We start from the raw sequence: 12,253 nt of genomic DNA, 5'->3' as shown, positions 1-12,253 counted from the left end.
AGTACAAACAGTACCTGCCTTTAAGAGGTAACATTTGTGTAGTGCATTTCATTTCAAGAGTGGTTGGTAATAGAATCATAACACTATGGAAAGTTTACCCACAAAATTGAGTATACTAATAGTTTAATTTTGCCAAAAAACTTCTAACAACCAAACCCACCTGCTGTTATTTAGAAACAAAAATAGTTTTACCTGCATAAGTAGGACAAAGCTATGCTGTATTCAATAGAACTGTATTTCGCTCCCATTCAATAACCCATCTAAATTATTCCATCTCAATACAATCTTCTGATCACTATTAATTTCCTCAATCCAGTAATTATATACAAAGGAGACCAAAGTTTCTCAATATCTCGTCATACTTAATATAGCTGATTTCTATCCTAGGGGGCAGAAAAGAGAACCAGAAGATGTGGGATTTTTTTTTTTTTTAAGTAATCAAAGTATTCAGAAGCTAGTTGAAAATCAGGGATAGAAAGCCTGAGAAAATCTGAACTTCCTTAGAAGCTTACAAGAGCACAGTCAATCATGGTACACTTATGTTGATACGTTACTTATTTAGCAATTTAAGATCTTATAGTGGGAAAAAATATAGATTCTTAATCACCTTACTGAGATTGGTTTGTCTCTCAATGCATGCTTCAGACATGAAATCCAGTATTTTGGAAAATTTTGGGCACATTAAACCCGAAAAAAATTAAGAGTTTACTCTTCCTCAGCCTCACACCACAAAGAACCTGAGGTAAGTTATCAGCTGAAGATAACAGCGGAATGCAAAAGAAATGAGGCTAAACTTTTAAAAACGTGAATATTTAAATAAATAATATAGAAATTACATTGATATGGTCTTGAAGAATATATGACTTCTTTTAACTTGTAAACTATCTCAAAAATCCTACTAAGTTTTTAAATCTATAACTTACCATTAGGAAACACATCTGAACTCCTTAAAAAATTCAAGCAGAAACAAGGTTCTCAAAATAAAACCAAATAAACTGAAATCTCTAATTGAAAAGACTGAAGTTCCTTTCTTGGAAAAATGTTCTGATTTCTCTCAACATTAGTAAAGCACTGGCAAACTACATTCATAAAGGCATTCTCTATCAGTCACTGAAGTCCATTTTTAGATGCTCAGATCAGCATCTTATTCCTATAGTAATTTGTTTAGGAATCAAATAAACTAATATTCTGTTGACAACCATATAGTAATTTCCACAAGTTGGAAATAATACTGCCACCTTTTATTCTTATACAGAATTATTGTTTAAAATAAACATGTGAAAGTTTCAACAAAAAAGCTACTCACCACCATCCCTCTCTCTAACTCTGTGAATATGCACATTTTTGGCCTTACTGTGACCTGTGCTGTCACTATATTTGTTTTCAGGACTATCAGATCTCCGCAACATTTTATTTGGTGGTGAAGGATCTGCGGCGTCTCGCATTTTTTCATGTCTGTGATCACCGCTACTGGGGTGACTCTTCGATGAATACTTAAGTGCCTGTAAAACATCACCCCCCCAAAAAAGAGAGAAAGAATTGAAACTTTAAACTTCCTAAAGTTAATTTTAGCATAAAACTCAGTATACTGACTTCATTAAGTTTTATGAATTTCTATCAATAAAATTAAAATTTCCTTTTTCAATTCTGCCTTTAAGTCATTCAGACAAAACCCAAACATTTAAGTTACTGTAAGGCTCCTTGTACAAATCATAGTATCATGTTAAGAAAATTTCCTATATTAATAATCTTGTAAACAGAAGAAATCGAACAGTTAATACATTAATTCCTCAAAAAATTTTTCTGAGAATTAAAGAGTTTAGTCTACATTTCTGCTCTACAACTGATGTGCTATATAAAACTATAAGTAAGCATAAACATGATTCTGCAAACCTACAAAAAAAAGGAAAGCACTAGCTTCTACAATTCTTTGATTCAAATAAAGGATTTTAGACCTAACAACTATTTCTGCAGATGCGGGAAACAAATTTTTGGTATAAAAACGTTGGCTGATGCTTCTACCCTATCATAATGCAACTCCCTCAAAATAATTTAACAAAGACATTTTAACACATTTAAGAGAACCATGATATAGTATTCTTTTAAAATGCATTAATCATGTTTTAGAAGGTGTGATTCAATAGGTTTTAATCTTTTGACTTACCCAAACGTAATGAACAACCTTTTACACATCCCAAGACCTAGGGTTTTTAACTTGAGCTTTAACAACTGGTGCTGGCCAGTAACGGAACTATCAACTTAGAAACCTGCTCTCCTATCCTCTAAATGATTAGCTGTATAAAGTACTTACTTCTAGTGTTATCTGCAAGTTAACGAACCATTTATGAGACTTTTCCCCCTCTGGAAAACAGGGGCCACTTCTATCATAATTTCTTAAAACTTTACAGGCAGCCACTGCAGTAACAAAAAAAGGAACCCACATACCTAGAACCATCTACATGAGATTCAATTAGCCAAGTTTCCAAAGATCTCAATTCCTACAGGAAAAAAAAAAGCCCCCTAGTACGGCAATTATTTGCACCAAAAACAAATCGGGAAGGGACAGTGACTTACAACACGCTTGAGAATGGCAAATCAATTACTGGTTTCCTCCCAGGCCGTCCAACTCATTTTAATACCTTTACGTTAACTTCTGGTTCCCCAACACGATAAAGAAACATGGTTCAAGAGTCACCTACCACCTCACCCAACGATCCCTTCGCACCCAAATAATAGAGCCAGGTCCTTTCTGGCTGAGAATGCCTTTTTTCCAAAAAACAACAAAACAAAACAAACAAAATCCTGAACCTCCTCCAATCACCTGTCAAAATAAGTCACTAAGCCTCGCTGGAGAGCGCCTCGGGAGCCCGATCCCGGGGCTGCCGCGGCCCCACGGTGCTAGTTTCGGATCTGTGGCACCGAAGGGCCTGCAGCGACTTCTGAAGCCTGCGCTCGAGTAGCAGTTCCTCCCTTCCCCCGCCGGCCCCCATCCGCCCCTCCGCCCCGGCCTCGGCTGGTACCTGGTAAGGCTGCGAGTCCCCCCTCCGGTCGTGACAGCTGAAAAACAGGAAGAGAGACGGCGACATGAGACATCCCGCGGCGGGCGGCGAGGGAGCCTACGGGCGCCCCCCCCAGCGCCCCTCCCCGCGGGAGCCCCAGCAAACGTCCCGGCCATGAGCCCACACACACACACACACACACACACACACACACACACACACACGCCCGCGCCCGCCTCACCGGCTCCCGGGCGCGCCGAGAGGCCGCCGCCCCGCCGCCGGCCCCGCTCCGGGCCCCTCGCTCGCCCGCCCGCCGCCGGCTTGCGCGGCCGCCGCTCCTCCCCAGTGCGATCCGGATCAGGGTTAACAACAAAAATGGCGGCGCGGCCAGCTCCCGATAAGGAGGAACAGCCCCCCCACCCCGCCGCCGCCGCCCCCCGCCCGCCCGCCCGCGCCGCCCGGCCCGAAACGAAAAGACAATTTACCCATCACTGAGTCTCTGCTGTTTCCTCGCATACATTACCATCAATGCCCGGCCTGTGAGCGTGTGTCGGGGAGGGGGGAGAGCGGCCGCTAGAGCGGGCGGGCGGGCCGGCGGGAGCGCAGGCGGTGGGCGGGCGGCAGCACCGGCACCAGGGCCCAGCGCGCCCTCGGCGACGCTCAGCACCTCCCCGTTACTGGCGCCGGCGCTCCCGGGCCATCTCCCTCGGCCGACACCACGCTCACTCTCAAGCCCGGGCAGCGGCGAAACGGGGGGAGGGGGGCAAGAAGACGCGTCCGGCTCAGCCCGGCGGAGAGCTACTGTTTCCTAGGCCTCCTTCTCCTCCTGCTCCGCCGCCTCCTCCCTGCCTCCCCTCCTCCCCCCGCCGCCGCCGCCGCCGCCGCCGCCCCGGGTCCTTCTCCTCCTCCTCCTGCCGCCGCCGCCGCCGCTGATGCCGCCGCTCCACCAACTACATCCGGGCTACTCGGCCGCGGCGGCCTTCGGCAACCCTCGGCAGTTTCCGCCGCGCCCCTCCTCTCCCACCCTCGCGCGGCTCCGGAACGCCGCCTTCGGCAAACCTCGACTCGCCCCGGCCTTCCTCTTCCTCCGAGGCCTGCCTCGCCTCCTCGCGACCCGGCAGCCCTTTCCGGTTGCCGCTGCTGGTCCTCACGCGCGCGTCCGGTCGCCGCCGTTCCAGTTTAGGGACAGTCCGGCTCTGGCAACCGCCCGAGGCTGGTCCCAAGGGCCCCGGGACGCGCGGGGAGGGAGGCGTCTGCGGGAGCAGGACGGCGGCGCGCGCGAGGAGCCATCGCGGGCTAAATAAGGAAGACGGAGGCTGCTGCGCGTGCGCCCGGAGGCGCGGGGACGGGCTGGCGGCCTCGGGGAAGCTCGCCGGCCGCCGCCCCCGCTCCAGCGGGCTCGGGCCGGGTGGTCGGGAGCCCCCTCGTTGGACGACGGGCCTGCAGGCGGTGGCCAGGGAGCTTCCTCCGGGAGCCGCGATGGGAGCTGCCCCCTCAGGCCCGCTCCTAGGAGCCGGAAGCCGGGCCTCGGCGCCTGCCTCAAGCCGGACGCTGAGCGCGCGGCCGGCCTCGGGCGGGCTGGGCTGCCCGGAGCTCGGCTCGGCCTTTAGAAGTAAGTCGCGCCGCCGGTCGCCGCGGGACCGCGAGCTTCCCCTGCGGGGAGGGACGAGTGTGCGTCGGAGGCTGGTTGTGCGGAATGCCAGCAGGCCCTGTGCCTGCGCCCCCGCAAGGTGGGGAGCCCTAGATTCAAGGGGGAGCGCCGCCTGGGCCAGTGATTTAAAACATCTGATGAGCCTGGAGACGGAGGGGGTGGGTTACTTGGAAAAAATGTTGAAGCGCCTCATCCTCGTTAAATGTTTTTCACCCCCACCCGCGACCTCCCCACCCTCTCCTTTATTTCACATCTTTCTGTCTCCTGGTTCCTCTTCGCTCAAATCCAGTCATCTGGAGGCCCTGCATGTGAAAAAAGGCACAGGGAATGCTAAAGGAAACTGCTGCCAGTTCAGTTTTCTAGATTACTACAGGGACAGCAACACTGGCACATTGGGGGGGGGGGGGACGACAAATACACCCCCCAGAATTCAGCTTTACTTGAGGATGGTGGTATTCAGGTGGTTTTCTCTTTGCTCTAAAATCCTTGTAAGGCAACACTGAATGAAAAGGATTGTAATAAACTATGAGGTATATAGCCATTTACTTAGGAGAAAAAGGCAAAATAGGAAAGAAATCAGAAGAAATAAGATGCCTCCAAAAAAACAGTATAAAAACGGATTTATTTAGTATCCAACCAGTTACATTATTGTTGCCCTACTGAAGAGATGGAATGATGAGGGGGAAAGGCCGTGAAATCACAACTGATTGAAAAAGATTTAAAAAAAAAAAAAATTGTGTAGCCTTAATTGTCACATCCACCTACCAAATGTTAAGATGATTGCTGTTGGCGAGAACCAGCAAAGGCTTACCGAAGCTGTCAGTAACTAAGAAAAAAAAACCCAAACACCTATAGTCTTTTAAGTGCAATTTCCAACACTTTTGTAACAAATACATTGAGGACAAAACATCAGATTGAAAGAGTACAAAAAGTAATATGTAAGTCTCATGCAAAACTTTTTGAAAGCTAGCAGCAAAATGTATTACTAATTTCTTGTTTAATAATTAGAGTTTAATAATTAGATGTCGGCTCAACTTGTCCTATAGCCAGTCCTTATTTCCAGATTCCATATTTGTGAATTCACCTACTCACTGAAATTTACTTGTAATCCCAAAATCAATATCCACAGCATTCATGGACATGCACTGAAAAATTTAACAGGCCCTGCTGAGGTTAAAGAAGGCAAAGCCCTGCGTTATTATTTCAACTCAGTGAACAAGTGTGCTTTTCACCATATGCACTGTCATATTTTAAGCTTTTTTTTTTTCTTTATACTTTTTATTGGTGGTTTTCCTGTTTTAAGTGCTCCTCAAGCATAGTGCTGAAGTGTTACATAGTATCTCAAAGAACAAGAAGGCTGTGATGTTCTTTGTGGAGAAAACATGTCTTACCTCAGGTTCGTTTAGGTTTCTCATTAGTGCTCTTGGCCATGATGAGTTCAGGGCTAATGAATCAACTATATATTAAATAAGATGTCTAAACAGAAACAGACATAAAGTTCTGTATTGATCAGTTGACGAAACTGTGACCACAGTATCTTAGGAAACTAACCCTGTGTTTATCCACCTAGGAGCAGTTCTGTGTTGAAGGCAACTTTGTAGAACACAGCTGCTTCAGATAATGAGAATTGACTATTTACTAAAGGTCACGTCTAAGGGCTACACCCATTTTTAAAATCTCATCTCATTGCCTCAGATTCCATTTTCTGTCCTTAAGAATCCTTTGGAAATACCTTTGATCCTTCCCTTCTCTCTTTCTCCATTATCTCACAGAACCACACCCTGCACAATTCGCTGCATGCTTGAGAAAAACATAACAGCCACGCTAAACGCTGAAATGAGCTTCTGGTGTCCTCACCCCCTGAGGCTGATTTCCCTGATCCCTTTACCCTGCCCCTTTAAATAGCTGTTTACCATCTTCGAAAGCTGACAGTACATCCCAGTCCTCCTATTTTGGCTCTTGTTTCTCTGAGAAAATAAAAGGAATCAGAAATCAGTACCAAGTCCAGCCTACTCCCACCCTTGCACCTATCAACCTTCCTCCATCTGAGTACACTGCTAGCCTCCAATAATTGGGGCTAGATTGTCAAAATTCCTCTTTAAGACCAAAATTGCCACTTTTCCATTGAGATCCATTTTACTCTTGGAATTGTCCTCTTTCCTTATAAAATTTTCACCCTCTCAATTTGATCACTTTTGTCAACTTACAAACATATTTTAATAGCTACCATGTTTAAAAAAAAAAAAGACCATTTTTCCCTGCAGATACTACCCCATTGCTCTGATCTGCCCCCCTGTACAGAAAAACTTTATCTCCACTTCTACTCTGTCTTGAACCTACAGATCAGACTTGATCCCAATACTCCACTGAAACTGAAGCTTAGGCCTTTCAATAGCCTCCGTGTTCTTAAATCTAGTTTTATTTTGGCTTCATCTCGCTCAACCTGCATTTGACACAGCTGATGACTTTCGTTCCTTGTTTTCCAGGCTCTGAACACTAGAGTACCCCGGAATTCAAATCTCACAACCTGGATTGCTTCTCTCTGTTCTTTCTCCCTAGGCAATCCCATCCAGAACTCTGGCTAAATGAAACACATATTTGAATCTCCAGCCCACACCTTTCCCCGAAACTCTGGACTCACTCACAGCGCTGTTTGAATGTCTAGTGAGCATTGCAAATTTAGTATATGGTAAACCAAACTCTTAATTTTTCTCCCCAAACAAATCCTGATCGAGTGTTCCCTATTTCATGAAATGGCAACTCCATTCTTCCAGACTAAAAACTTTGGAGTCTTCCTTGATTCTTTTGTACCTCACATCCACTCCATCAGGAAATCCCACCAATACTCTCTTCAGAATCTACCCAGAATCCAATCTCTGCTCACCACCTCTGTCAGATTGACTCTGGTCCAGGCCCCCATCTTATACCTAGACTGTAGCAAAGGCCTCCTAATGGATCTACCACTCATATACTTTGTTCCACTTTGTTTACTCAGTCACACAGCAGTCAGAGTGATCCCTTTGCTAGTCAAAATCATTCCTGTCTTAAAGCCCAGTAATGGCATCCCATCTCACTCAGAATGAAAGCCAGAGTTCTTAGCGTTGTCTACAAGGCCCTGTGTGAACCGCTCCCACCCACATGACCTCTGGTTTCATATCCAGAGACTTTTTTCTTACTCATTCTTTTCCCACCACTCTGTCCTCCCTTTTTCTCCAATACACCAAGCATGTCTGTCTCAGGACCTTTGCACTAGTGCTCTTCTGCCTGACTGCTCTTCCACTGGATACCTACTTGGCTCATATTATCATTTCTTCTCAAGTCTCATCAGAAGGGTTTTTACTGTGAGAACTATGTAAACAGCACCTCACCACTATCTCTCTCACCCTGCTAAACTTTTCTCATACTGTTTGCCATATAATGTGTTTTGTTTATTGGTTGTCTCCCACTAGAATGAAAGCTCTATGTGACAATCAGATAAATATTTGTTGAGTGAAAGGACGTTTGCCTACAAAAATATATACAAAGAAAATAGCAAAATACTGTAATTCTCAAGAGGAAAAGGCATATGGGTTCATTTTTGCTTGGTCTCTAAAAGAACAATAGAATTATAAATCCAGTCCTGCTGTCAGAAATGAAATGGCAAAACACTGGATTATTCCTAATACAGGTAAAATATAACATTTGAAATTTTATATAAATTTGCATTATAGCAAATCTTATGCAGACTTTTACATCTTTCTAATGAGAGACCTCAAGTTTGTAAATGTGCAAAAGACCCATATTTCAACCAGTAAATTAACATAGCCAATACAGGGGAGAACTATCAGCCCGGAAGCTGTAGGTGACTAATTTTAATGTGATCCTATTGGTGGAGGAAGAATCAAAAAGTGGCATCCTCAAGTGGTTTTGCTGGAATTTTTAAGGGGTCACAAAATAAAAATGTATTCCCTGAAATTTTATCAACCTCTTTTCATTTCTATCTTTTTTTTTTTTCCCTCTGTCCTTGCCTTTCTCTAAACTTTGCAAAGTAATAGTAATTAAAAGCATGGGTTTGGGAATCAGAATGACCTAATACAAAGCTCTGGCTACATCATTGACTGACTAGCAGTGTGAACTTGGGCATTTTACTGAAATCTCAGAGATTATGCTTCCTTATCTCTTAAAATTGGCTTGATAGGGTATAGGACTGTTTGTAAAAAGCAAATGAAATTATGTAAATAATTTAGCAGTACATGGCACATACGTGCTCCACTGCTGGTGAATATCATTCATCCATTCAAAAACAGCATTGCTGACTTTCCGTGTATCATGTCTTAGGAACATAGTACTAAGCAAATTAACTTGGTCTCTGCTCCTATGGAGTTTTAATTTTTGGTAACTGCAGCACATAACTAAAAGGTGACCCTTTGTGTTCTCAGATTTGTGATGTGTGGCTTTCATTCAACCATGTGGAAAAATAGGAAAACTGCAACAAGAATTATGGTTTAGAAAGGGGGAGTAAAAACCTTCAGGAGAGCACCATATCTCAATGTATGGTGTATCCTTGTAAGCTGGGATAATAATGTAAATAGTATGATCAGCAGGTCCTGGGATTCTTATTGACTCGTGTATTGGCAGTAGAGCTAAGATCTGGATTGACAAACTGGACTGTCTGTTTCTTTTTCTTTTTTTTTTTTTTTTAATTTCTCTGAGTGATACATGATAAAATGCAGCCAAGATTGAAAACTATACCCTAAACCCTTGGCCTCTGGCAAAACTTCAGCCTGAGATTACCCAACAATTCACTTTCTTCAGTACCTGGAAGCAATTGCACTCTGCTGAAGACTGTTGAGTGGACTTCAGAATACACTGATTCCACTAAAATCTCATGATCACCAAATCAAATGGACCCTTAGTACAGCCAGGCAGTCTTACATTTCTCTCTTCAGCTTTCTCATCTCCTCCAAAATTTTTCTCAAACTTCCACTCTCCTCAAACCTGTCCCTCTCACTTTACTACCTCCCCTTCACTTTCAGAAAATAACACCTCCTTCCTCCTAAACTGAAGCCACCAAATGGAAATTTTTTCCTGCCTCCAAATATGCAGATATACATACACTCAACTTACCCTTCTATTTTCTCAGCAATTTATTGAGAACCCACTATGTGTTGGGGATACGTAACTGAACAGTACAAACAAAAATATCTACCGTCCTGGAGCTTATATTCTAGTGGGAAGAGACAGACATAAATAAGTGATATGGTAATTTAGAAAATAGTAAGTGCTATGGAGAGAAGTGGAGGGTGATTGGAAGTACTGGATTAGGAGTAGTATTTTAAATAGAGTGGTGTTTGAGATGACATTTAAGCAAAGACTTAAAGGTCATAAGGGAGAGGAGTGTTCCTGGCAAAGGAACAGTAGAAAGCAAATGCCCTGAGGCAAGAGTATGTCTGCTGTGTTCAAGAATGGTAAGGAAAGCTGTGCAGGTGAAACGTAGCAACTGAAGGGGAAAGTATTAGGAAATGAAGTCAAGTAGGTTAAAGGACGGGCTGGGGTAGCAGGTCATGAAGGATCTAATAGGCCATTTTAAGAAGGCTGGCTTTTACTCTGAGACAGATGAGAAGACACTGGAGAGTTAGGAGCAGAGAAGTGACACTGGCTACTGTGTTAGGAATAGTCTCTACGGCAAGGAAGGGAGAGAACAAGTTAGGATACACCGCATTGCCCTTAAGTCACCGTTTCAAAACAGGGGTTAAGCCTTATCTCTAAGGCCATTTCCTTCGCATAGGCTTTCCTTTCACCCTTGCAGTTACTTTATACTTAAACAATTGTCCCTTTCTTGTATACTCAGACTCTTCCTTTCATCTGGATTAGTTTGATTGCTTTTTAAATATGTCAATCCTATATCAAAAAAAAAAAAAAAACCATTCCTTGATCCCACTTAATGCTCTCTCACACCTCTTTAGCCAAACTTCCAGTGAGACTTGTCTCTGGCACCTCAGTGGTTTCATTTGTCATTCCTCTATTCGTATTTCAGGCAGTCTAACGTCTCCACTCATAACATCACCGAAATACATTTTCCTGATGTAGTGGTTCATCAACAGGTAGTGCTAATTCTCCAGGGGGCACTTGGAAATGTATGGCAGTTGTTGTTGTTGTTGTTGTTTTTTAACTTTTTTTTATTGAGTTATAGTCATTTTACAATGTTGTGTCAAATTCCACTGTAGAGCACAATTTTTCAGTTATACATGAACATACATACATTCACTGTCATATTTTTTTTCGCTGTGAGCTACCATAAGATCTTGTATATATTTCCCTGTGCTATACAGTATAATCTTGTTTATCTATTCTACATTTTGAAATCCCAGTCTGTCCCTTCCCATTCCCTGCTCTCTTGGCAACCATAATTTTGTATTCTATGTCTATGACTCTGTTTCTGTTTTGTTTTTATTTATTTATTTATTTTTTAGATTCCACATATGAGCCATCTCGTATGGTATTTTTCTTTCTCTTCCTGGCTTACTTCACTTAGAATGACATTCTCCAGGAGCATCCATGTTGCTGCAAATGGCATTATGTTGTCGGTTTTTATGGCTGAATAGTATTCCATTGTATAAATATACCACATCTTCTTTATCCAGTCATCTGTTGATGGACATTTAGGCTGTTTCCATGTCTTGGCTATTGTAAATAGTGCTGCTATGAACATTGGGGTGCAGGTGTCTTTTTGAAGTAGGGTTCCTTCTGGATATAAGCCCAGAAGCGGGATTCCTGGAGCAGTTGTTTTTGGTTTTTGGTTTTCACTTGTATATGTTTGGTTATGACTTGGGGGCGGGGGCCAGGAGTGCTTTTGGTGTTTAGTTGTCAGAGTTGCCTAACACACTGCAATGTGTAGGACAATCCCTCACATTTAAGAATTGTCCTACTCAAAATACCAGTAGCGCCCCATTGGAAAATAGTCTTAAGGTCACAAATGACTTCTGTGTACCTGTGTCCAGTGAACATTTTTCGGTCTTTTTCTTACTTGATCTCAGAATATTTGACAATGATAGCTGCTACTCTCTGCATTACCATTGTCTCTTGGCTTCTGTAGTATATCACATTTCTTGTTTGCTTCTTCTCTGACATCTCCTCTCATTCCTTGTTACAGACTCATCTTCACTACCAGATGTTGATGTTCTTCAAGAATCAGTCCCTTGGAGGTGAATCAGCAAAAATGGTGAATACAGAACTCCCAAGGACCCATCCCTTCGTATAAACAGCAAATAAATTAGCACAACCTGTCAGAATCAAATTTATGTGAACTATGGAAACGAGTCAAACATTTGAAATAACTAGGAAAACACTTAATCAAGAAAAAGGTGATTTAATCTCAGTAGAAAAATTTGTGTCGTTTAAACTTGTCCTGGTCCCGTTTTCTCATCCCCAGCTCAGTGGCAGTTTTGAAGACAACAGTCTGCATTTCTAGAGTAGGTTCTTGGTCACAGAGGGAGCAGATTGGATTTTGTTCTCAAATTATTGTGGTAGTTTATTTTGACCTGTCTGGTGGTTCCCTGAAGGACTAGTGCAAAGGGCTTGCCTTTATTTTGCTTAACTTGGAACTCTGCCAAGGCAGAGAGGT

At 43.5% G+C, this 12,253-nt stretch overlaps 2 protein-coding genes across 2 annotated transcripts in view; one reads left to right on the top strand and one right to left on the bottom strand.

The window, feature by feature from the left end:
• The window catches only part of WAC (WW domain containing adaptor with coiled-coil), a 74,401-nt gene extending 70,212 nt beyond the window's left edge, over positions 1–4,189 (bottom strand). The window contains 3 exon segments of the mRNA XM_032473845.1: positions 1,307–1,502; positions 3,021–3,057; positions 4,059–4,189. Coding sequence (XP_032329736.1) covers positions 1,307–1,445 — 139 coding nt within the window. The 5' untranslated portion in view covers positions 1,446–1,502; positions 3,021–3,057; positions 4,059–4,189.
• Positions 3,085–11,926, top strand: LOC116661445 (collagen alpha-2(I) chain-like). The gene is made up of 3 exons (XM_032473579.1): positions 3,085–3,164; positions 3,998–4,729; positions 11,783–11,926. The coding sequence occupies exons 1-3, from the start codon at positions 3,085–3,087 to the stop codon at positions 11,805–11,807; spliced, it is 837 nt and encodes a 278-aa protein (XP_032329470.1). The 3' UTR covers positions 11,808–11,926.
• The last annotated feature ends 327 nt before the right edge of the window (positions 11,927–12,253 follow it).

Source organism: Camelus ferus, chromosome 35 (assembly GCF_009834535.1).
Source record: "Camelus ferus isolate YT-003-E chromosome 35, BCGSAC_Cfer_1.0, whole genome shotgun sequence".
NCBI classification, from domain to species: domain Eukaryota; kingdom Metazoa; phylum Chordata; class Mammalia; order Artiodactyla; family Camelidae; genus Camelus; species Camelus ferus.
The sequence above is the reverse complement of the archived record's forward strand: the minus strand, read 5'-3'. Positions and strand labels throughout refer to the sequence as shown.